The sequence below is a fragment of the Clupea harengus genome, chromosome 8 (genome assembly GCF_900700415.2).
Source record: "Clupea harengus chromosome 8, Ch_v2.0.2, whole genome shotgun sequence".
NCBI classification, from domain to species: domain Eukaryota; kingdom Metazoa; phylum Chordata; class Actinopteri; order Clupeiformes; family Clupeidae; genus Clupea; species Clupea harengus.
Window position 1 is genome coordinate 15267533 of NC_045159.1, and position 23316 is coordinate 15290848.

At 45.0% G+C, this 23316-nt stretch overlaps 1 protein-coding gene across 8 annotated transcripts in view; it reads left to right on the top strand.

Moving 5' to 3' along the window:
* LOC105912481 (spectrin beta chain, non-erythrocytic 1) overlaps positions 1-23316 on the top strand; it is a 90633-nt gene that overhangs the window by 40197 nt on the left and 27120 nt on the right. For all 8 annotated transcript variants that reach the window (XM_031572044.2, XM_031572046.2, XM_031572045.2 and 5 more), the window contains 10 exons: positions 10967-11118; positions 13542-13715; positions 16057-16148; positions 16815-16895; positions 18576-18691; positions 19691-19803; positions 20107-20294; positions 20537-20654; positions 20796-20954; positions 22446-22748. In XM_031572044.2, coding sequence (XP_031427904.1) covers positions 10967-11118; positions 13542-13715; positions 16057-16148; positions 16815-16895; positions 18576-18691; positions 19691-19803; positions 20107-20294; positions 20537-20654; positions 20796-20954; positions 22446-22748 — 1496 coding nt within the window. The remainder of the gene's footprint in view (positions 1-10966; positions 11119-13541; positions 13716-16056; positions 16149-16814; positions 16896-18575; positions 18692-19690; positions 19804-20106; positions 20295-20536; positions 20655-20795; positions 20955-22445; positions 22749-23316) is intronic.

Below are 23316 nucleotides of genomic sequence, written 5' to 3' on the forward strand. Positions count from 1 at the left end.
ACACACAGATGGAGAAATTAATCCTCCTCAGGTGTCTCATTATTGACCAAACACCGGGGGAACACCCACACACACACACACACACACACACACACACACACACACACACACACAGCTGAATGGTTAACCATTGAGTCACGAAGAAACCGTTTACCTGATATTGTACTCTCCTTTGTGTCTAAATAACATTAGAGTTAAGGAGAGAACGCCACTGAGTGTGTGTGTGTTTTATTAATGCCTGAGTGCCACTCCCACCTTGTGACCTAACACATATTTCAAAAAGCCGAAACCCTCATACATAAACCTGTACCTTCAAGGCAAACACACCTGTCTGTCTGTCTGTCTGTCTCTGTCTGTCTGTCTGTCTCTGTGTGTGTGTGTGTGTGTGTGTGTGAGAGAGGACTGATGCACACTCAGTTTAAATATGTAGAATCACACTCAGTTGAGAGCGATTAGGAAACCGACTGATAGAGGCTGTTTATTGTCTCCAAAAGACATAATTGATAGTAATGTCACTGATGAAAGCATTTAAGATATATTGGTGTGCTGCATGTACAGTATGCTTTCTGTTATGTTCAGATTGTGTGTGTTTGTGTGTGTTTGTGCCTGTGCGTGTGTCTGTGCAAGTCTGTTAGGAAACACTGTCATATTCACGGTCATACTGATTGCTGCTGTTCAGTGGTGCTTCAGCGAACGAGTGCATAGATGCATGAAGGTCATGAACACACACACACACACACACACACACACACACATACATACATACATACATACATACAATCTTTTTTGCTATCTTTATTGCATGTTAGGGTTGGGCAGGTTTTTTTTAAGATGGCCTACATCTCCTACTACATACAGTGGGGAAAAAAAGTATTTGAACCCCTGCCGATTTCGCAAGTTTGGCCACTTGCAAAGAAATGTGTGATCTATAATTGTAATAGTAGGTGTATTTTAACAGTGAGAAACAGAATATCAACAAAAAAATCCAGAAAACTGCATTTTATAACATGTATGACTTAATTTGTATTTGATGCAGAAAATAAGTATTTGAACCCCTAGCAAAACATGACTTAGTACTTGGTGGAATAACTCTTGTTGGCAAGCACAGACGTCAGACTTTTCTTGTAGTTGGTCACCAGGTTTACACACATCTCAGGAGGGATTTTGGTCCACTCCTCTTTGCAGATCCTCTCCAAATCCTTAAGGTTGCGTTTTCAATGGGAGGGAATGAGGTTCAAGCCCAATATTCCACGTTACATGGCCCCATCCATAGTCCCCTTGATGCGGTGGAGTCGTCCTGTACCCTTGGCAGAGAAACAGCCCCAAAGCATAATGTTTCCACCTCCATGCTTGACGGTGGGGATGGTGTTCTTGGGGTCATATTCAGCATTCTTCCCCCTCCAAACGCGGCAAGTCGAGTTGATGCCAAAGAGCTTGATTTTGGTCTCATCTGACCACATCCTGTCTCCCAATCCTCCTTAGAATCATTCAAGTGTTCATTGGCAAACTTCAGACGGCCCTGTACATGTGCTTCCTTGAGCAGGGGGACCTTGCGAGTGCTGCAATACTTTAAACCATTACGGCGTAGTGTGTTGCCAATGGTTTTCTTGGTGACTGTGGTCCCAGCTACCTTGAGATCATTCACAAGCTCCCCCTGAGTAGTTCTGGGGTTATTCTGCACCTTTCGGATGATCACCGACACCACACGAGGGGATATCTTGCATGGAGCCCCAGACCTAGAGCGATTGACAGTTGTTTGGTGTTGCTTCCATTTACGAATAATCGCACCAATAGTTGTCTGCTTCTCACCAAGCTGCTTGCCGATGGTTTTGTAACCCATTCCAGCCTTGTGCAGGTCTACAATCTTATCTCTGACGTCCTTGGTCAACTCTTTGGTCTTGCCCATGGTGGTGAGGTTGAAGGTGTGAAGTATGATTCTTTGGACGGGTTTCTTTTATACACGTCACCAGTTGAGATCAGGTGTACCTTGTTAGGCCTAATGAGGACTAATCTGTGTGCTTCTTGGGCACATAACTGGTCATTGGGAGCCAGAATTTTTGCTGTTTGCTTGGGGGTTCAAATACTTATTTTCTGCATCAAATACAAATAAAGTCATAAATGTTATAAAATGCAGTTTTCTGGATTTGTTTGTTGATATTCTATTTCTCACTGATAAAATACACCTACCATTACAATTATAGATCACACATTTCTTTGCAAGTGGCCAAACTTGCGAAATCGGCAGGGGTTCAAATACTTATTTTCCCCACTGTACCTCTTACATTTCTTTGCAACGTTTTCTCTGTGTGTGTGTGTGTGTGTGTGTGTGTGTGTGTGTGTGTGTGTGTGTGTGTGTGTGTGTGTGTGTGTGGATTATTCTCATCAGCTGCTCCCAGCATGTGTGTGGTCTTGACCTTACCCTAACTTGGGTGTCTATGAGTGTATTTTCCTGAAAGTGTGTTGTGTAAATTCAGTCATATGATTAGGATTGTATCCTGTCAGATGATTGTCAAACTAAGTGTTATCTCTGCACAAAAACAGTGGAACTGGAGGTGGAAGACAAAATCTCCAACTGGGACACCCACAAACCCACAGATGCCCTTGACATGTTATGCTAAACTAGGTTGCAGTTCTAAAATAGAGCTAATCATGACTAAGGAGAACATTTTAGAGAAGCCATCATCAGCCACACCACAGCATCTTCATACAGGACACACTAGATTGCCATGCAGTCATAAAATGTTGTTGTTGTGTGTGTGTGTGTGTGTGTGTGTGTGTGTGTGTGTGTGTGTAATGTATGTAAAGTGTAAATAAAGAGGAAGGCATGGGTGATCAAGTGGAGTTTCCTCTTGACTGATGAGAGTTAATCTGGACTGTGCTGTTAATCCTGCCAATTACAGATTAGCCTGAAGCCGCCTACAGCTGTCAGCAAAGGACGGACACACACACACACACACACACACACACACACACACACACACACACACACACACACACACACAGAGAGAGAGAAGAAAGGCATGCCTCTCTCGCTCACACACACACATTTTATAAGATTAATAATAAGACCTGTTATATCCCAGTCAGATAGCCCACTGCTCACCTGTAACCAAACCAGGAAGATAGCCAACACAAAGGCTCTCTCTCTCCCCTACTGTTACATAGACACACACTCACACACCTACTCGACTTGCCATATTACCCCCTAGGTTCTGTTTGGTCATAGAGCAGTTTCTATTGTTCGCCACACACGTGTGTGTGTGTGTTTGTGTGAGTGTAATATTTCATAGTGTCTGCGTGCCCTGCCAGTATCCTGTAACCGCCTTTTAAAAGCTGATCTCAGAGATGATTGTGCTCATTGCTATTTGCATTGGAAAGCAGCAATATACAGATACGCATGGTAGCATTCATTCGAGTGCATGAGTGCCGTCTTTGTGCCCCTCGTAGGCCTACACCTTCTTCTTCACTGGCTCAGTCGGTGTCTCCCTGCCTGCACTCTCATCATCAGCCACTTACACGCGCACTGAGGATGAGACGGGCAAAACAATCCATTTAGCTCTTAGCGTGTTCTAAAGATGAAGCGGTATGTAGCTGATTATTTTAAGAGGAGGAGGGGGAGGCTGGTGGAGAGGGAGAGCCAACGTGAGGTCCCTGCTAGGGGCGTTGCCTGGCCTGGAGATTCGGCCTGTAGCCCCAGAGATTTATTTTCTTTAGCCCGGTTTAATTCTCCACTTTGAGCGGTTAGTAACCATGCAAAAAAGACAGCTGTGTTGTGTTTTATCTTCAATGAACAGAGGCAAGACCAATCAGGAAGGGTTTACAGGAAAATACTTCTCATGCAGTCTCATTGGCCGACCGGGCCCCTGTAAAATAATGGGGTTTCTATGCCAAACAGTCACACAGTCAGTTAGTGTGAAGATGTTTGTACTTCAGCTTCAACCTACCTGCGTATATCAATTGTTCACCTCTCCTACAGAGCCAGGAAAACGAGTTGTGTAACTGTCTATAGGAGTTCCAAGTCACGTGAACATGATATGAGCAGAGCAAATATGCAGTTACTCTACATTTGCATTGCACTGTACAGCTAAAGCATTAGCTATTGTTAGTATAGTGCCTCCCCATGACTAAGGGCACCAAAGCTTAGTCTCGTTATGTTAGCTCAGTCGTCACACATGAGGCAGGTTTTATGACCCATTTAACTTTTCCTGATCACGTCATTCTTTGATAGCTACCACAACGTCCATAAAACAAAACTAGGCTAAGTTACAGTGCTGATCTCATATGTTCATTGTGTAGACAGTTGACCAACTCGCGGAACGTCAGATTAAAATAGCAAATTAACTTTGAATTGAAATTATTTTGATTTGTCACACACATATTATTGTAGGTAGATGTAGATGGTGGTGTCCGAGTCATGAACGTGCTGATATTTAATGGTTAAATTAAATTAAATTAAATTAAATTAAATTAAATTAAATTAAATTAAATTACATTTAATTAAATTCAATTAAATTAGATTAAATTACATTTAGATTCTTTCAACTGCCCAAATCAACTAAAAGATCTGGCCATTTCAACGCATTTAAGCATGAGAACCATTTAGGCTTAACAAGAAAATACTGTCTGGAGTTAGCCTGTGTTGTAAACCAAATCCAAACCCTTCCTGTTTATTTAGAAGTAAATCGGTTGATCGATTTTTGATGGAGAAGAATCTGTGCTAAGGCCCTGGCGGTTAACAGTGTAGCCAACGCCCCTGTGCTGTACCAAAACAAAGGGTGCGACGAGATCATGTGCTGGAGCGACCAACTGAGAAAAGTTGGCGGCATCAGTGCCATCAGCGGAAAAGTTAGTCTGGTGCCCTGGGGGGGGGGGGGGGGGGGGTGTGTGTGTGTGTGTGTGTGTGTGTGTGTGTGTGTGTGTGTGTGTGTGTGTGTGTGTGTTACTGTTTAGACCTGCTTCACTGATGGACAGCATGAAGGCCCTTTGTGGGGGTAAGTGACCTGTTTCTGTCAGTCTTTCCCTACACTCATCTTTTGTACTTATGTGGGGTGAAGTGTTTCACTGCAATCCAACTAAGTATGAGTGTGCCTTTTTGTGTGTGTGTGTTTGTGCGTTTGTATGTAGTCTGTGTGCGGCAAAGTAAGGTCCGCCTCTCCTCCGAGGTCTGGAATGTTCAAGGCTTCACTGTTCTAAACACAGATCAAGGTTTGGGGTCAGTTGTCCAGAATACAGATAACATTGCCCACACTCTCACACACACACACACACACACACACACACTCACACTCACACTCACACTCTCTCACACACACACACACACACACACACACACACACACACACACACACACACACATTCACACTCTCTCACACACACACACACACACACACACACTCTCACACTCTCACTCACACACACACACACACTCACACACTCTCACACACACACATGGTAGGAATGGCATTTCTAAATAAATCCTTCTTTGAAAGATAAGACACACAAACACATTAATACAAACACCCTTATACTCCTTTTCATCCTCCATGACATGTGATGGAAAACAGCATTCAGTTTAAGCACAGAGATCATCGGCATACATGTGCATTCACTCACACACACACACACACACATACACGTACACATGTATGTGTGCACACAGCGATGTAGTAATAGTGATAATAAATGTAATATATCGCTCAACTCCCTGTGCTTCATTTGATGAAACAGACAAACATTCCACTGAAAGGAAAACACAGCCCTCATGCACAGGGTCACTGCTGCTGCTGAAGGGCCAGGCACTCAGGGGTCACTACTCTGGCTAGGAGTGAGTGTGTGTGTGTGTGTGTGTGTGTGTGAGTCTGTATATGTGTGAGTCTGTGTGTCTGAGTCTGAGTCTCTATGTTTATGTGTGTGTGTGTGTGGGTGTGTGTGTGTCTGAGTGGGAGTCTCTGTGTTTATGTGTGTGTGTGTGTGTGTGTGTGTGAGTGAGTGAGTGTGTGTGTGTGTGTCTGGTAGGGATGTCATGATGGGGTGTATGTAGCAACTGTTGCATGGTGCACCCCACAGTCCCTCTCACCTCCCAAGAGAAGTAGTCAGGAAATGTCTGAGTTATGGGAGACCTATGAAAACACAGAACTCAACCAAAAACACACAAATAATCCATGATGTCTGAAGTGAGTAATTCGGAATCATAAAACAGTCCTGGGTCCTGTTTGTGTATGTAGACTTGCTCTGCCTCCATATCTCTTTCCTCTTTCTTTATCTCTCTGTCTTTCTCCCGGTCTTCCTCTTTCTATCTCCGATTATTTTCTTTCTTTATTCATTTATATCTCTCTCTGTCTTTCTCCCGGTCTTCCTCTTTCTATCTCCGATTATTTTCTTTCTTTATTCATTTATTTCTCTCACTGTCTCTCGTTTTACAGCTGCCTGCCCCCCCTTTCTGTCTCTCTCTCTCCCTCCCTACTCCCTTTCCCCTCCATCCCTCTTCCTCTCTGTGTCTTAGGGTTAACTCAGTGTTGGAGCCCCAGCAGCCGTACTTAGCGTAGATGAGTGGCTTCCTGCTCTCTGTGCCTGTGGGTGCCAGCGTTTCACTGACATGATCACGCCCTCAAGGACAAACGGCACATTCCTGGGCCAGGAGAGAGACTCACTGTGTGACATTTTCTGAAATGCAGCCGCACACATCCACAGACTGGAAATTGAATCTGTCCGTCGGCTTTGTTTATTTTTCTTCCAGTTTATGTATTTTTTTATTGCAGTGGCATTCAGAAAGAGGAGGGCGTGCTCTCACAGTCTCGATCACTGGTGCGGTTAGCGGAGCTAATCTGCACTGGAGGCAGAGAGGGGCTAACAGGAAGAGAAATTATATGTTGAATATATATATATTTAATGTAAAGATGCATGTAGAGGTACAAGTTTCATTTTAGGTAAATAAATTGATACTTTAAGTCCATTTTTTCCATAAAGTTCCAGATAAGGAAGAAATATTGAACAATCAGAAATCATATAATGGAGGATTGGGGCGAGTTGGACCTGTTCTGATTTTAACACAAGCCACTCATTTCTTCGGTCATTCATCTTTCATTTCGGATGCTTTGACACGGTTGGTGTGGACCAGGGTCTGTTTGAGCTGTTGGGGTGGACCAGGGTCTGACCAGAGAAAAAGACCAGATAACGTGATGTGAAGAGAAACCAGCCGGGGGGGGGGGGGGGGGAATAGATAATCACACTTGAGGTTGGACCAGCAAAATAGACCACGTGTGTAGTTTGGTTATGATGTCATAGCGCATGGTGTCTATATATTTCTTCAGTTACCCACCTGATCCATAGATTCAAGTTTTAGTCATTGCTGACTGTCGTACAATTGTTGTTTAGCCTATAGCTTCATAAGGAATGTTTTAGTGATTTATATTGGCATCACAGAATGAGATGGGCTGAGAATAAAGACATATAGAACTACTAGAGAGAGAGAGAAAAGGGGAACTGAGAAGGAGGAGAAAGAGAGAAGTGAGGGTGCTGGAGAGGTGGGTGGTGGGATATGGACAGAAGGGGAGAGAGATATGGAAAGGAGGAATTTCGAGGGAGATTGAGGGATTTAGATCCTCTCCTGTTTTCTCTCCATGAAGGGGGGCTTCCCTCCCTAAACCCTAAAGTGCCTCCTTATCCACCCAGACCAACCAGGAATCAGATCAGGATTACTGTCATTCTGACACACACACACACACACACACACACACACACGTGGTTGTGCTTTTTGTCTGTGTGTGATTGATCTAAAAGAATCTTTAAGTGATCTGCGGTCCCGTGTGTGTGTAGTCTGAGGGATACATTTCCATGGGTCTAGGTGTAGAAACTACGTGAGTGTGTTTGTGTTTATATGTATGTTTGGAAAAAATTATTTGTATGTGTGTGTCTGTCTGTGTTTTACGTGTGTGTCGAATTGTGTGTGTTATATGGCCTCTTGACCAGATGGCCCTCCAGACACTTCTTCTGACTGTGTGTGTGTGCACCAGTGGATATATTTGTTACTCCCACTAATGGGATTAGGAGTCAGATTCTGTGTGTGTGTGTGTGTGTGCGTGCGTGCGTGGAGCCCTGAAGTAAGTGTGTGTGTGTCCTCATCAGCCTACACTTTTCTGCATATGTGCTGAATGTTAGCTGTGCTGGGGAAAGATTAACACCCACATAAACACAGTGTGCCAGGCAGGTCACTGTTTACGTTCAAGCATTATTATATTTATATTATATTTCTCACAAAGAAAAGGAGTGTTTTTATGTTAAGCAGGTGTGTGTGTGTGTGTGGGTGGACAACCACACACCTTACTTTAAAGGTCACTGGCAGATCACGTGATTGGCCAGTGAATGCGGTCAGCAGGAGTTGAGCCCCTTACTGTCCTCATCCATATGTTACCCTGTCACTGAGGACGCTTCTGTGTGTGTCTGTGTCCATCTGTGTGTGTGTCTATGTGTCCATCTGTGTGTGTGTCTGTGTGTCCATCTGTGTATGTGTGTCTGTGTGTCCATCTGTGTGTGTGTGTCTATGTGTCCATCTGTGTGTCCATCTGTGTATGTGTGTCTGTGTGTGTGTTCATGACATTATCACAATGATCTAACTAATTAAATATGCTATTAATAGTATTACTAATTGAGTGCTGAGACACTGAACATTGTTCATATCCTCCGGAATCTGTCCGGAATTCTTCCCCAGCCCTCCTGGTTGCTCCTGGTGTGTCACTGAGTTCTTTCTCTTACCCCAGGCCCAGGCCTACTTCCTCATCTCTTCTCCCTATATTTAGTCAGACCTCTGCCCCCCTTTTATACTCTTCGTCCTTGCACACCACCACATTCACCTTTATACTTTCTGACCCTCTTTCTCTCTCTCTCTCTCTCTCTCTCTCTCTCTCTCTCTCTGTGCCTCTCTCTGTGCCTCTGCTTTCAGTCCATCCGCTCCTTCCTGTTCCTTCATCTTTCTGCAGGTATGGGTATGTGGGTGGTGTGTGGGGGGGGGATGTTGGCAGGGCTTACTGGGAAGGATTGTGTGTGTGTGAGTGTTTGGTATCATGCTCCGGCACACTGCTGTGTCAAGGTCATGTCTTCTGGATCCAGTGGACACACACACACACACACACACACACACACACACTGCTGGGGTATTTTCATGGAGTTTGTATTGTTTTGAATGGAAACAGACTTAAGGGCTCACATAAGACTAGGGCTACAACAACTAATCAAACTTAATCTACAAAAATCCACTATAAAAATATTTGCCAACTAATGTAATAATCGGTTAGTTGCTTACATTAAGCAAGTAGCTCATTAGAAATACAAATATTTTTTTCTAGATCTATGGAGTAGTTAGAGTACGTCACTTTGCTGTAAAGAGAGGGGGGGGGGGGGGGGGGGGGGGTGTGTATCTGAAAATGCCGGGAGACACCAGCATGACCGAAAGCATTTTAATCTGCAAGCATTTCACCAAACCCTGCTCTCTGGTAAGAGGGTCATGAACTGCATTGCAATTATGAGTTCATCAGCACAGGAGTACGTTCTCTCTCTCGATATATATATATATATATATATAAAAATACACACACACACATGAAGAGAGAATCAGAAGCATGCAGATTAATTCAGAAACGCATCAGGATGAAACACATTAGCATACATGCGCCATATATACATGCTACATGTGTGCTCATAAGGTTACTATTCTAAGGATAAGCAGAGCAATGAAACAGAACATGAGCCCCCCAGGATTACAAACCCAGATTAGGATAAGGGAAGAAACTGGGATATGAACCCTGGTCACCTTAGGCACCCAAAGAGAACAACAAGTAATATGGCCACCTCAGGCTCCAGTCAGGTCATTCATTTGCATACGTTTTCCCAGGTAGTTTGAAACACATTGATGTTGACAAACAACTCTAAATGGTATGGAAATGTGTAGTTTAATAGGGAGGGCAGTCATCACTCCTGTCACTCATGGATGCCTTGAGTGTGCAGTGGCACTAGAAATAATACTGTGTGGTGTGTGTGTGTGTGTGTGTAAGTGTTAGTGTTAGTGAGAAGGAGTCAGAGAGAGAGTGTGTGTGTGTGTGTGTTGTGTGTGTGTGTGTGTGTGTGTGTGTGTGTGTGTGTGTGTGTGTTAGTGAGATGAAGAGAGAGAAGGACTTTGTGTGTGTGTAAGAGAGAGAGAGCGAGATGGAGAGTACAAGAGAGACTGTTTGTGTGTGTGCCTGCGGTATGTTTGATTGATGCAGTCATTCATCCTTCAGTTTGACACATGAGCCGTAATGGAGTTTGAAAACTTCATGGCTGCTTGTCTGCTCAACACATTGCGAGAGCATGAATATTTATGGGCCTGCACTGCTCTGGGTTGCTCTTGGGGGTTCTCTGGTTCCGTATACGAGGTGGGGCAGGTGTGAAATCAACATTGTGGTTAGCTGGGTGTGAGAGAGCGGGAGCAAGAGTGAGTGTGTGAGTGAGAGGGTTAGAGACTGTGTGTTGTGTGTGTGTGTGTGTGTGTGTGTGTGTGTTGTGCATTGCAGTGTTGCTGTGATGTGCCATTATGAGAACACTACAGCAACATTAGTGACTGAAGTTACTCATTAGTTGAAGAGGCCATGTTTGTCCTGAGCAGGGAGAAGTCTGCTTGAAGGGTTGCCACTCATTAGCCTGTGAAGTTATGATACTTCATGATATACGTTTATGGTGTCTAGGTTTGCAAACGTGTATTTATCTCATATGCTTGTGTGCGTTGTTTGTTTGTGGAACATGTGTGTGTGTGTGTGTGTGTGTGTACGTTTTTGTTTTGTTGTGTGTGAACTGTTTGTATCTGATAAGACGTGTGTGTGTGTGTGTGTGTGTGTGTGTGTGTGTGTGTGTGTGTGTGTGTGTGTGAGTATATGTCGAGCTGCTCTGATGTTGCTATTGATGCTGTGTTAACCTTGTTGCTGCCGGTGTGTTGCAGATGAGCGAGAGGCCGTGCAGAAGAAGACCTTCACCAAGTGGGTGAACTCTCACCTGGGCCGCGTCACCTGTCGCATCGGTGACCTCTACACTGACCTGCGTGATGGACGCATGCTCATCCGCCTGCTGGAGGTTCTCTCCGGAGAACAGCTGGTCAGTTCTCTCTCTCTCTCTCTCTCTCTCTCTCTCTCTCTCTTTCTCTCTCTCTTTCTCTCTCTCTCTCTCACACTCATTCCCTTTTCCTTCCCAGTGATTATGTCCTCCATTTTACTTCCTCTTGCTGTCACTATCCCCTCTAATCTGTTTTTGTTCTTCCACATCACACTTTTTCTCTCTCCATCTGCGTTTTTCATCTTTGTCTTATTTGATTTCTTTTCTCTCTCTTTGGGATTACTTTGTCCATCTCTCTTTCTCTCCCTCTCTGCCACTCTCCTCCTCTGTACCAGCCATTTTATTTACGCGTGTCTCTATCTGTTTGCAATCGCTCCTTCCACATCTCCAGTGGTGTCTATCTATGCTCTACTGCAGAGGTCTTCAACCGGGGGTCCGCGACCCCCAGGGGGTCCGCGGAGGTACTGCAGGGGGTCCGCCAAATGATTTCATCTGAAGCATTTTTTCCCTCTTCCAAAAATTTAAAACGTCCAAAAGACTACATAAACAGAAACAGAAAGTAAAAATTGCTTTCTATTCCTTAAAAATAATACATAGGCTACCCATGTCTTCACGCAATCATTTGATCATAATGGCAACATATGCACTTTTAGCTACATTTAGCTATCTGGTGCCAAAAGACGTTACCTGCCATAACCATACAATTTGAAATAATTTATCGTTTTGTAATTTCTCGGAACAAAAGCTCCTTGTCAGACACCATTGATGGCGGTTCAGATTATCTACCTTCAGAGGATGCCAACACCCCTTCCATGAACAGCCAAAAGCGCAAACGGAAGAAGACACGTAAATATTCAGAGAATTATGAAGTTTGCCTTCACCTACAAAGAGACCGATGGTGAAGAATTAGCAGTGTGCGTGGTTTGCTCTTCCGTGCAATCAAACGAAACTATGAAACCATCAAAGCTGCAATGACACTCAAAGACAAGCCATGCTCACTTGAAAGAAAAAAAAAACATTTAATATTTCCCGTTTAAAATCTTTTGAGGGCCAACAGACCTTGATGAGACAATCAGCCAAAGTGTGCGAGCTAGCTTTAAAAGCCTCTTATCAAGTTGCATTACGTGTCGCTCAGACCAAACAGCCATACATACCGGTAATTGTGGAAAGTTTAATATTGCCAACAGCTAGTGATATGTGAAAAACAATGTTTGGGAAGGATGAGTAGGCCTACGTAAAAAAACTGAAAAGCATCCCAATGCCCGCCCTATTGATGAATTGGCAGCTGATGCGAGGGCACTACTAGTCGCAAAACTCCCGAAGGCAGATTATTTTGCACAACAATTAGATGAATCCACCGATGTGTCAAACGACGCTCAGCTTTTAGCTTTTTTGTGATTTGTCGACCAAAATGAGATGCAGGAGGAATTTCTATTCTGTAAGCAGCTGCCTGGAGGTAAAAAAAGTTCAGAGATTTTCAAAGTGATCGACAATTTTTTCCGTGAACATGATATACCCTGGCCAAAATGTGTCGCGATGTGCACAGACGGTGCAAGAGCCATGTATGACGCACTGCATGCTTCAGGAGAATGTTGTTGCCAAAGACATGAGTGATGAATTCTCAAACGTCAGATCTCTCACTAGGTATGACATATTTCATCCATACTTAAGCTTCTCAAGCTACTCAATTCTTTGTCCCTCCCTAATTGAATACAGAGTGATGGCTAACTGTAAGGGAGAAAAAATGTCAATAATAAACAGAATAAATTGAAACGAGTTGTGTGTCACAGATGATTTGTAATTCTGTTAAAACATGTGTAGGGGAGTGTGTGTGTGTGTGACTGACACTTAGTTCCAAATAAATTATATGAATATCAGGCCCAAATTTGGGGCGGCCGGGGTGGGGGTCCCTGCTCAGTGTCTCTCTCAGTCGAGGGGTCCTTGGGCTGAAAAAGGTTGAAGACCCCTGCTCTACTGTAATATTTTTATCTGGCTTTTCTCTTCATCTCCTGTATTGTTTACTTTGTTTTTCTTTTGAGTGTCTTTCTTTCATTGCCAGTGTGACTGGGATTTAATTTCACTCGCTCACTCTTTCAAACACACACACACACACACACACACACACACAAACACACACAAACACACACAAACACACACAAACACACACACACACACACACACACACACACACACACACACACACACACACACACACCACTACTACTGAACTTTTTTTCATAGTCAGTACATAACCTGGTGAAGTGAACATTATCATTCATAATCTCTCTCTCACAAGGTCACATACACACACTCTCACTGACACATACAAAGGTCTACAACAAACACTTCCACGACACTACCCACTAAACTCCCATCTTCAACTCTGTAATGGCATTGGGGGATTCACTCACATGGCCCGTCAAAGCAGCCCTAACCTCCCCCTTCTCCTCCTCCCCCTCTCTCAGCCTAAACCCACTAAGGGCCGCATGCGGATCCACTGCCTGGAGAACGTGGACAAGGCCCTGCAGTTCCTCAAGGAGCAGAAGGTGCACCTGGAGAACATGGGCTCCCACGACATCGTCGACGGCAACCACCGCCTCACCCTCGGCCTCATCTGGACCATCATCCTCCGCTTCCAGGTACGGCTTGGGGCGCAGGCAATCCCACAGCAGCCTCAGTGGACAGATATAAGCTCTGACGCATGCCTCAAAATGGCGGTTCATTTAGTTGATATTTATGTCCTCAGTAATGTGATACTGTTTGGCTGCTGCTTCTGCTTCTTTAAAACAAATGAGATGACCGGTCCTTTTTGGTGTTCGGCGTTCATTCCTCTGTTCTGCTAAGGGCAGGATGATGTACACAAACTGATGAGTAATGAGTTTGGGTAAGAATTAATGAATGAGAATAAGAGTTTTGTTGTAATGCATTTACTGAAAAGCATTAGGTTGACCAATTACATTGATCCCCGCTGTAGTTTACAGGCACGGTTAATGTGGTTGTATCAGAAGATTGTGCCGTGGAAAGAGAGTTTGATGTATTGGAAAGTCTCTCATATCTGAGTGATGAAGTTAGATTGCCTTGTGTTGTGGATTACACAAACACTCTAATTACATATTTGTGTGATGCCCTTATCAAACAGACACAATTAAGTGTGTGAGTGTGTCCTACCGTTGTACTTGCAACCGTGGAACACAAATCAAGACAGATTGCTAGCTAATTGTTCCGCTAATTAGAAAGGCCTTGTCTAGCATAGCAGTGAGCAGAGAGGACACTTTTTAATCAGGAGAGGGCTATACTTGAATAAAGGCACACTTAGGGTGCGTTCTCCTAGCGTGAAAGCGACTCTTATGTCTAATGATTGAGATTCAGATCTGTAGCATTGTGCGTGTCTGTAAAAGACTTGATCTAGCCTACCCTTTTGCTGTATCTCAATGGGCCATGAATTATGGCCAATCCATGATCTACAGTCAAGGGTTGTTCATGTTTGTTTGGAACATGTCCAATATAAATGATTTCCATTTTAGTTACAAATCTCTATTAAGAAGAAATGATTTAAAAGAAATATTTAATAAAAAAAAAAAACAGATCGGAATGAAACTCAGACACTGATATGCGATTAGAGCGAGATTGCTTTTGGCTATTGACCACTGCTTATAAATGATGAAGGTGGCAAAGAGCCAGCTGTCAGTGGCTCTGTGGCCGGTATCGTGGATGATCACAGCAGATGGGCCTAATGTCCAGAACCATGCACATCCAAAGGGCTGTCTTTCTGAGGCTGTCTACTGGCAGCATATTGCCAGCTGTTTCTCAGCCAGTGTCAGTTGAGGTGGGCGTGTGATGTGTGTTTGTTGTGGCTTTTGTGACTGTGTTGCTGAGTCAGCATAGAAAGTTAACGTGCTGGTTTGAACGAGGCACGGCGGCACCAGACATATATCTCTCCCCATATTGAGTTACACTTGTAAACCAGGAGTATGAATAAGCAGTAAGATCTCTGTTTACAGTGCACAGAGGGGCATTTTCCATAAATGCTGTTGTCTAGGGGTGAGGTAGGACTACATTTTGTGTGTATAAAATTGGGACACCATGTTGGGAGGGCCTTGTCTTCAGATTATCTCTGTGGCTCCTGTCCTCATGCACAGATAGTATAGCTTCTTCCTCCATCATAGTAGCTTTGTGCTCTGTACATGGCTGTCGGTTCTGCACCGTTGAACTCCTGCGGTTTTGTTTTAAAGCACGCTTGAGTCAGCCAAGGGACGTGAAGACAGAAATAGGCCTTCTGCCACACGGCAGGTGACCTTACATAATTGCCACAGACAGCCTTTTAAAATGCAAGGGGCTTATCCATTTGTCATAACTACTACTGTTAATACACACATACATGTATAGTCCCGTGGGAAATCTTAATTGGGCATGGGACACAAGCTAAGGCTTGATCACCCTTTAGCTGGCCACCTTTGATGAGGGTGTTTAGTGATTAAAGGCCGAAACACCCACTGATTCGAAGGCACACTACTGAGGATGGGTCCCAAAATTGACATCTTAACCCAGTCTAAGAATTAAACCTCCCATGCCACTCTGTCAACATCACAGTAAATCTCATGTGAGTGCATACCATCTATTGGCACAATGGACAGTTTTAACATCTCGTCCCGTGTTTTATGATTCTGATTCCATTTGTCATAACTACTAAGAGGAACCTTCTCGAAGTTCTGCAGTCATGACAACTGGGGTATAAACGGAGGAAACTAACATTACACTTTGCGTTGTGGAGTTGTCAACCTTTATCCCTTACTTACACAACCACAAGCGGGTAGACCCTGATGTAGAGAAATTCAAATACAGGATATCCTGGGTTGACTGGCTGAGCCGAGCGAAGCCATGCCGGGAGACGGCATCAGTGTCCTCTGTAGTGGGAGGCCAGCGGCCCACCTGTGCTGTGTAGAGCTGTGTGAACTAGATCTGTGTGTCCCACCCCTGCAGATCCAGGACATCAGCGTGGAGACCGGGGACAACAAGGAGAAGAAGTCCGCCAAAGAGGCGCTGCTCCTCTGGTGTCAGATGAAGACTGCTGGGTAAGAGGGAAAAGGAGATGTGAGGAGGAGAAGTGAGAAGGAAAAAAGAGATACGGAGAGAAGGAAAGAAACAGGACGAGAACAGACAGGAAAAGATAATTGGGGTGGGAGAAAATGTGTGTGAGGGAAGGAGGGAAAGAGAAGAAGAAGAAGAAGAAGAAGAAGAAAACTGGGCAGGATGATTGATGACAAACAAGTGGCTAAGGATTTCTATTGGCCAAACTGGTGCAGAAAGAGCGAGGGAGACTGAGGTGAGGTTGTCAGAAATAGCGAGAGAGACTGAGGTGAGGTTGTCAGAAAGAGCGAGGGAGATTGAGGTGAGGTTGTCAGAAAGAGAGATTGAGGTGAGGTTGCCAGCTCAGATAGAAGTGAAGAGGCATCAGAGGAGGGAGAAGAGAGTGATGAGAGGATACTGGGAGAAAAAAGGCCAGAAAAGAAGATTGGTGAGAAATTGAGACTCAAACTTTAAATGAGGATTTTGAAAGTGATTACTGATGAGGGATTTATAAAGGTCTTTAAGTACTCACTCACTGCAATAGAATTAAGAACGATCATAGTCATTGTGTACACACACTCACACACACACACACACACACACACACACACACACACACACACACACACACACTCTGAGTTGAAGATTAAACTGACTTGTGTTCCCTGCAGGTATCCCAATGTCAACGTGCACAACTTCACCACCAGCTGGAGAGATGGCCTCGCGTTCAATGCCATCGTTCACAAGCACAGGTAATTGACCCGGGATACACACACAAAAAACCTCTCACCCAGAGGAATGTTACGCACACACACGCACTGAGATGCCAATTCGCAAAGAGCAAATACAAGCACTTGTACATGCATGCATGTGTATGGAGGACCAAGCTAGCAGCCTGATTACATACACACACACACTACACACACACTACACACACACACACACACACACACACACACACAATCTCTCCCCCGATCTCCTTGCCTCTGGGCCCCCTGCGGAAGCTGTCAGTCAGCCCTCGGCAAGCACATTAACCCTCTTCCAATAAATCAAATAATCATTAGTCGAGATGTTATAACCTGCAGGTTACTGCAGCCGCTGCTGCCTGCCTGTTGAAAGGTTATTAACCCTCCCAAACGCTCAGCTGTCTGGACTCGTATATCACCAGCTGCTGTTGAACACTTTGCAAATGCCACAAACGCTATTTCTAAAAGCCGTCTGTGTGCATCTGAAGTACTTTGCGTCTTAAGTGAGCAGTAAGCCTCTTTTTCTTCTTTTTTTTTTTTTTTGTCAGTTGGCTAAAAACGCCTGAACCTGAAACTGAGACTTGTCACTCTGAGACACAAGTCAGTCACGCATAGTGAACTGGGTATAGTGTTGACTAGTTTTCATTTCATTGCTTGCATTTTTGTTCATTTGGCATCTTTTGGCCCCAACAAGGCTACAGTTAAAACCACCATCCTTCAGTGTAGATGGTTTACTGTGTATGGTCCAAACCTCATCCCATCCCTCTACTCTCCTCTCCTCTCGTCTCGTCTCGCCTCGTCTCCTCTCCCCTCTTTGATCCCCTTCTCCGCCTCTAAATTCAGATGCACTGCAGTCAGCGGCAGCAGCAGCTAGGCTATATGGATGAAAAGACAAAGGGTGCTGGAATAAGTTGACCTACATAAGAAGAATAAGATCTTGCTCTCCTCTTTTTTCCTCCCTCTCTCTCTCTCTCTCTCTCTCTCTCTCTCTCTATTACTGCATTCATGCGCCAAGCCTAACTCACTGCTTCCCCCTGTTGGTGTGTCTTAAGTGAAGTCTGTGGACCTCTAAAGACCTAACGGTGGTTTTTGAGGCGTTGTGTTATTAGCATTAGCTAATACATTAGCTACATTTGCTGGTGCTTGCCTTTTGCAACCCACAGTGTTCCAAGCACAATCCCAAATCCAGACTGTCCACACAGCATATTCTAAGTCACTTTGGAAAGAGTGTTAGTAATCCTATACTTCCTTACCACCGCTCTCTCGCTGCGCAGCGAGATCAGTCAAATCAGTAAATCCTCATTAGTAGTTCACTGAGAACTGCTGAGAGCTGGCTTCATCATTCAGAGACTCCACATTCAAAACGCACTCTGGTGTAAGTCACAATGTCCACAGGCTGCTCTTACACAATCTCAATTAAGGGTACATTAAAATGTGTGAGACTCGGTCACCTTCTGCCTGCATTGAATAATTGCTGCATTTAAGAATTGACATTAAAGTAAAAACACCCTTAGACACACATGCACACGCACGCCATCTTTCATTAATGGTGCTTAACTCAATTCACCATGAAACACAATTATGTTGCATTTTCTTCTGAACGTGGTCTTTAACTGAACGTTGTCACTCAGGCCCTCTGAACTCTGTCTTAATGTGGCATCTTTCCTTCTTTCTCTCCGCCTACAGATCGGACCTGATTGAGTTTGACAACTTGAAGCGCTCCAATGCTCATTATAACCTGCAGAATGCCTTTAACGTGGCTGAGAAAGAGCTGGGACTGACCAAGCTGCTGGATCCCGAGGGTAAGACTGCCCTGTGCATTATAATACGGCTGAACAACGTGAGGGAATGTGAATGAAGTATGGGTGGAAACAGCAAGCATGTTTACTGCATTTGAGCTTTCTAAACCGACCCAACCCCCCTTGTTAAATCAGACCTTAAAGTGGTGATGCTGCCAATTCAGCCCTTTTGAAGCAGTGCAATTGTGTGTGTGTGTGTGTGTGTGTGTGTGTGTGTGTGTGTGTGGGGGGGTGTGTGGTTCAACTCCAGAATGTCTACAAGTCGTCTCCAAACGTCTACTGCCCCCATGCCATGTGCCAAAGTCCTGTTCGGACACTGAGCTTCCATACATGATCAAAGAGGAACACACACACACACAATCTCATCCATGGTCAGTCAGCTCTCTTAGGAACGTTAGGGATTACCGGAATTAATTACAGATTAAGTTGGCAGTTAAGGCAGTGGACAGATCAGACGTGTGACTGTGTGTCTGTGTGTGTGAATGAGTGTCTGTCTGTGTGTTAGCAGAGAGTGTGAGTTTTTGTAGCAGAGGCTGTGCATGTGTAGCTGTGTGTTTGTGTGCGAGCGAGTGATAAACCAACAGGCACTGTTTGTCTATTGTTATATGTGTGTGTGTGTGTGTGTGTGTGTGTGTGTGTGTGTGTGTGTGTGCGTGTGCACGCCCACATGCTGGATTGTCTGATGAGGATTTAAGATGTTCGTGCTTACTGACCTCACATGGTCTCCACTACTGCAAGTGGGACAGCAGAACAGCAGGCATCTCAAGAGACACACACACGCACATGCACGCACACATACACACAGACACACAGACACACAAACACCCTCAGATGCAGACCTCGGTACTGTTTTCTTGGGTGACTTGTTTTAGTAACGTAGTGCATGTGTGTATATAGGGGAATAAGTATGCTTAAAATGTACTCTCTCTCTCCCACTCACTTCCCTCTTTCCTTCTCTTTCTAATTCTCTCCATCTCTCTCCATCTCTCTCTCTGTCTCCAGATGTGAATGTGGACCAGCCTGATGAGAAGTCTATCATCACCTATGTGGCCACATACTACCACTACTTCTCCAAGATGAAGGCCCTGGCTGTCGAGGGCAAGAGAATTGGCAAGGTGTGTGTGTGTGTGTGTCTGTGAATGTAAGACTAACTCTTGATTTCATTTAATCGTGCAGGTGTATCTATTGTGTATAGTTAGAACTTGACTAAGTACATGTACCCCCTCCTCCCCAATCTCTCTGTACACATCTCCCTTACTTCTCCCACCCCCTTCTCTCCCTCTCTCTCTCTCCCACCCCCTTCTCTCCCTCTCTCTCTCTCCCACCCCCTTCTCTCCCTCTCTCTCTCTCCCACCCCCTTCTCTCCCTCTCTCTCTCTCCCACCCCCTTCTCTCCCTCTCTTTGTCTCCCTCTCTCAGGTGCTGGACTATGCCATCGAGGCAGATCAGCTGATCGAGAAGTATGAGAGCCTGGCGTCTGAGCTGCTGCAGTGGATTCAGCAGACCATCGCTACGCTAAACGACAGACAGCTGGCCAACTCCCTCAATGGTGTGCAGAACCAGCTCCAGGCCTTCAACACCTACCGCACGGTGGAGAAGCCACCCAAGTGAGTCATGTGCTCACTGACATTCCCACGCAGATATTTACACAAATCAACCTTTTTCACAAGTGTACACATGCACATGTTTACAGATGCATAGTAGCAACCGCACACTCAAAGTGAAGATGAGCCTAGTGTACTTAAACACTAATTTAATGTGGTGCTGGCCTTTAAAATCCTACTTGGGTAACTCATGAGGTTGTATTGTTTTGTCGTGTTCTCCCCCCCCCCTCTTCCTCCCCCCACAGGTTCACGGAGAAGGGCAACCTGGAGGTTCTGTTGTTCACCATCCAGAGCAAGATGAGGGCCAACAACCAGAAAGTCTACATGCCTAGAGAGGGCAAGCTCATCTCTGACATCAATAAGGTAAACGTTACTATTGGATATAATACAATATCGTCTGTATCTTTATCTGCATATATCTGCACAATCTGCAGTTTTTCCCAGGTAGTATATTGTCCTAGCTATGATTTGACGTGTGTCTTGTGTGCTGTGATTGGGCGACAGGCGTGGGAGCGTCTGGAGAAGGCGGAGCATGAGCGTGAGCTGGCGCTGAGGAATGAATTGATTCGGCAGGAGAAGCTGGAGATGCTGGCGGCACGCTTTGACCGCAAGGCGGCCATGAGGGAGACCTGGCTGAGTGAGAACCAGCGTCTGGTTTCACAGGTATAACTGTCACACACACACACACACACACACACACACACACACACACACATGCACACACACCTCAGAGAGACGTGTACATGCATGAACCCCCACACACAACCAAAAACAAACAGGCACATGTATACACACACACACCCCACATAATTATGCACTTGTCTTTCACACTCATACACACACCATGGAACCCATGTTCAAATGCTGGGGGTGGGGTGCAGAAACCAGGTTCCCGCAGGTGACCGTTACCATGGTGATATAATTACATTGTCACAGCACATACCACATGTAACATTGCTCTAAGGTATACTATGCTCCTATTTTAATGACCTTTAACCTCACGTGAATGATTTGTCCAAAACGAAGAACCCACACTCTCACTCTAACATTGTTATATGCCTACAAAATACACTCTCCTCCCTCTCCTCTCTTGATGACGGTTGCACAGTCCATGCCCCCTGCACATACTCTTATATTGCTGGTTACCTAAAATAGCCCTCTTTATCTACTTACTTCATAGGGTTAAATGTCATAATGTGACCTTTTAACAGTCCTAGATAAAAAGGTTGCAAAGCAGACACAGAGCCCATGTGTTGTAGGTATAGCCGTGGCATTGGCACTGAGACGGCCAAGGCCTCAGACGGCCCCTCTCTGGCCAGCAGAGTGAGCGATGTTTACTGCCACTGGCTCTCAGGTGGGAGTCAGCAGCACTGAGAGAGAGAGAGAGAGAGAATATTTAGATGACTGGAGGCGGTAGAGGGAGAAGGAGGGAGCAGAGTTGAAAAGAATTTATGGATTGTGGAAGGGCTGGTGGAGAAGACGAGCGAGAGAGGAAAGGGAAAGTGTTGTTGAGGGCACAGAGAGACTTCTAGAGGAAATATCAGAGTGAAAAGCAGCATATGGATCTGAACTGGGGGAGGAGAGAGATGGAGAGAGAGAGAGAGAGATGGAGTGAGAGCACCAAGAGAGGAGAGCAGAGACCGGAGAGAGTGAAAGAAGGCTAAATGAAAGATAAAAGAGGTGTACAAACTGGAGATAGTGTGCCGTTTCTAATATTTCTTTCTCAGGGCTCATTTTTCACTGTATTGTTAAAGCTTCGGAGAGACACTGGAACAGAGATTGCGTTTCACCATGTTCCTGTACATTCTAAAAATAGAGCAGGATAGCAGGAAGAACACTGACTCTCATCTAGATGCTAATTATGGACTCAAGCAGTCGGTGAATAAAACCTTGCATTTTGTCTTAGTTCCCTACTACAGATGGACAGAGGCTTCAGGCCCCCACTCACTCGCACAGTCATCTACTTTCAGTTGTTTTTAGGGATGAACAAGAACCTGTTAGTGGTCCGTTTCAAGCTCAGTAATATTCTGCATACACTCAAAGTAACTACACAGTACTGCATTTCCACTGAGGTAGTAACTACACAGTACTGCATTTCCACTGAGGTAGTAACTACACAGTACTGCATTTCCATAAACACCTCCCCCTCTGTAGGACAACTTTGGCTGCGACCTGGGCGCAGTGGAGGCGGCCACGAGGAAGCACGAGGCCATCGAGACGGATATCGGGGCGTACGGCGAACGTGTGGCGGCTGTGGAGGCGGTGGCCCGCGAGCTGGAAGCGGAAGGGTACCACGAGGTGCGGCGCATCGCCGCGCGCCGCGACAACGTGCTGCGGCTCTGGGATTACCTGAAGGAGCTGCTGTCGGCGCGGCGCGAGCGCCTCAACTCCCACCGTGATCTACAGCGCCTCCTGCAGGAGATGAAGTACATCATGGACTGGATGGCTGACATGAAGGTAACCCACGCCAGCACAGAATTACAGTGGTACAGGAGGTAGAGAAGTCGTTTAGTAATTAGCAGGTTGCTAGTTCGATTCCCTGTCGAAACGTCCTTGAGCAAGACACTGAACCCCTAATTGCTCCTGATGTGCAGTGTGCCATCAGTGTAAATGTAAAAAGTGTGTATACATCCTTGTAAGTCGCTTTGGATAAAGCGTCTGCTAAATGACTAAATGGAAATGTAAAGAATTAAACACACCCCACCATACACAGTACAACAGGCAGTCACCTAACACAGGAACGTATTGAAAAACGTACACATCGATTTACTTGAATGTACCGTCATATCACAACACTGAAAGCAGCTGAGAGGATACCAGAGGTGTAATGTACGGAACATTTTGATGGGTTGCGCACAACGCTGCTGGATAGGAGCCTTGGTTGGCCCTGTGTTTGTCTTAGGATGACAAGATGTCATCATTACATTCTATTATTTTTACAACACTAACACAGGAAACAGCACATACATTTTTTTTTTTTTTTTTTTTTTAACCATGGCAACCTACTGTTGTGAATCATGTCCCG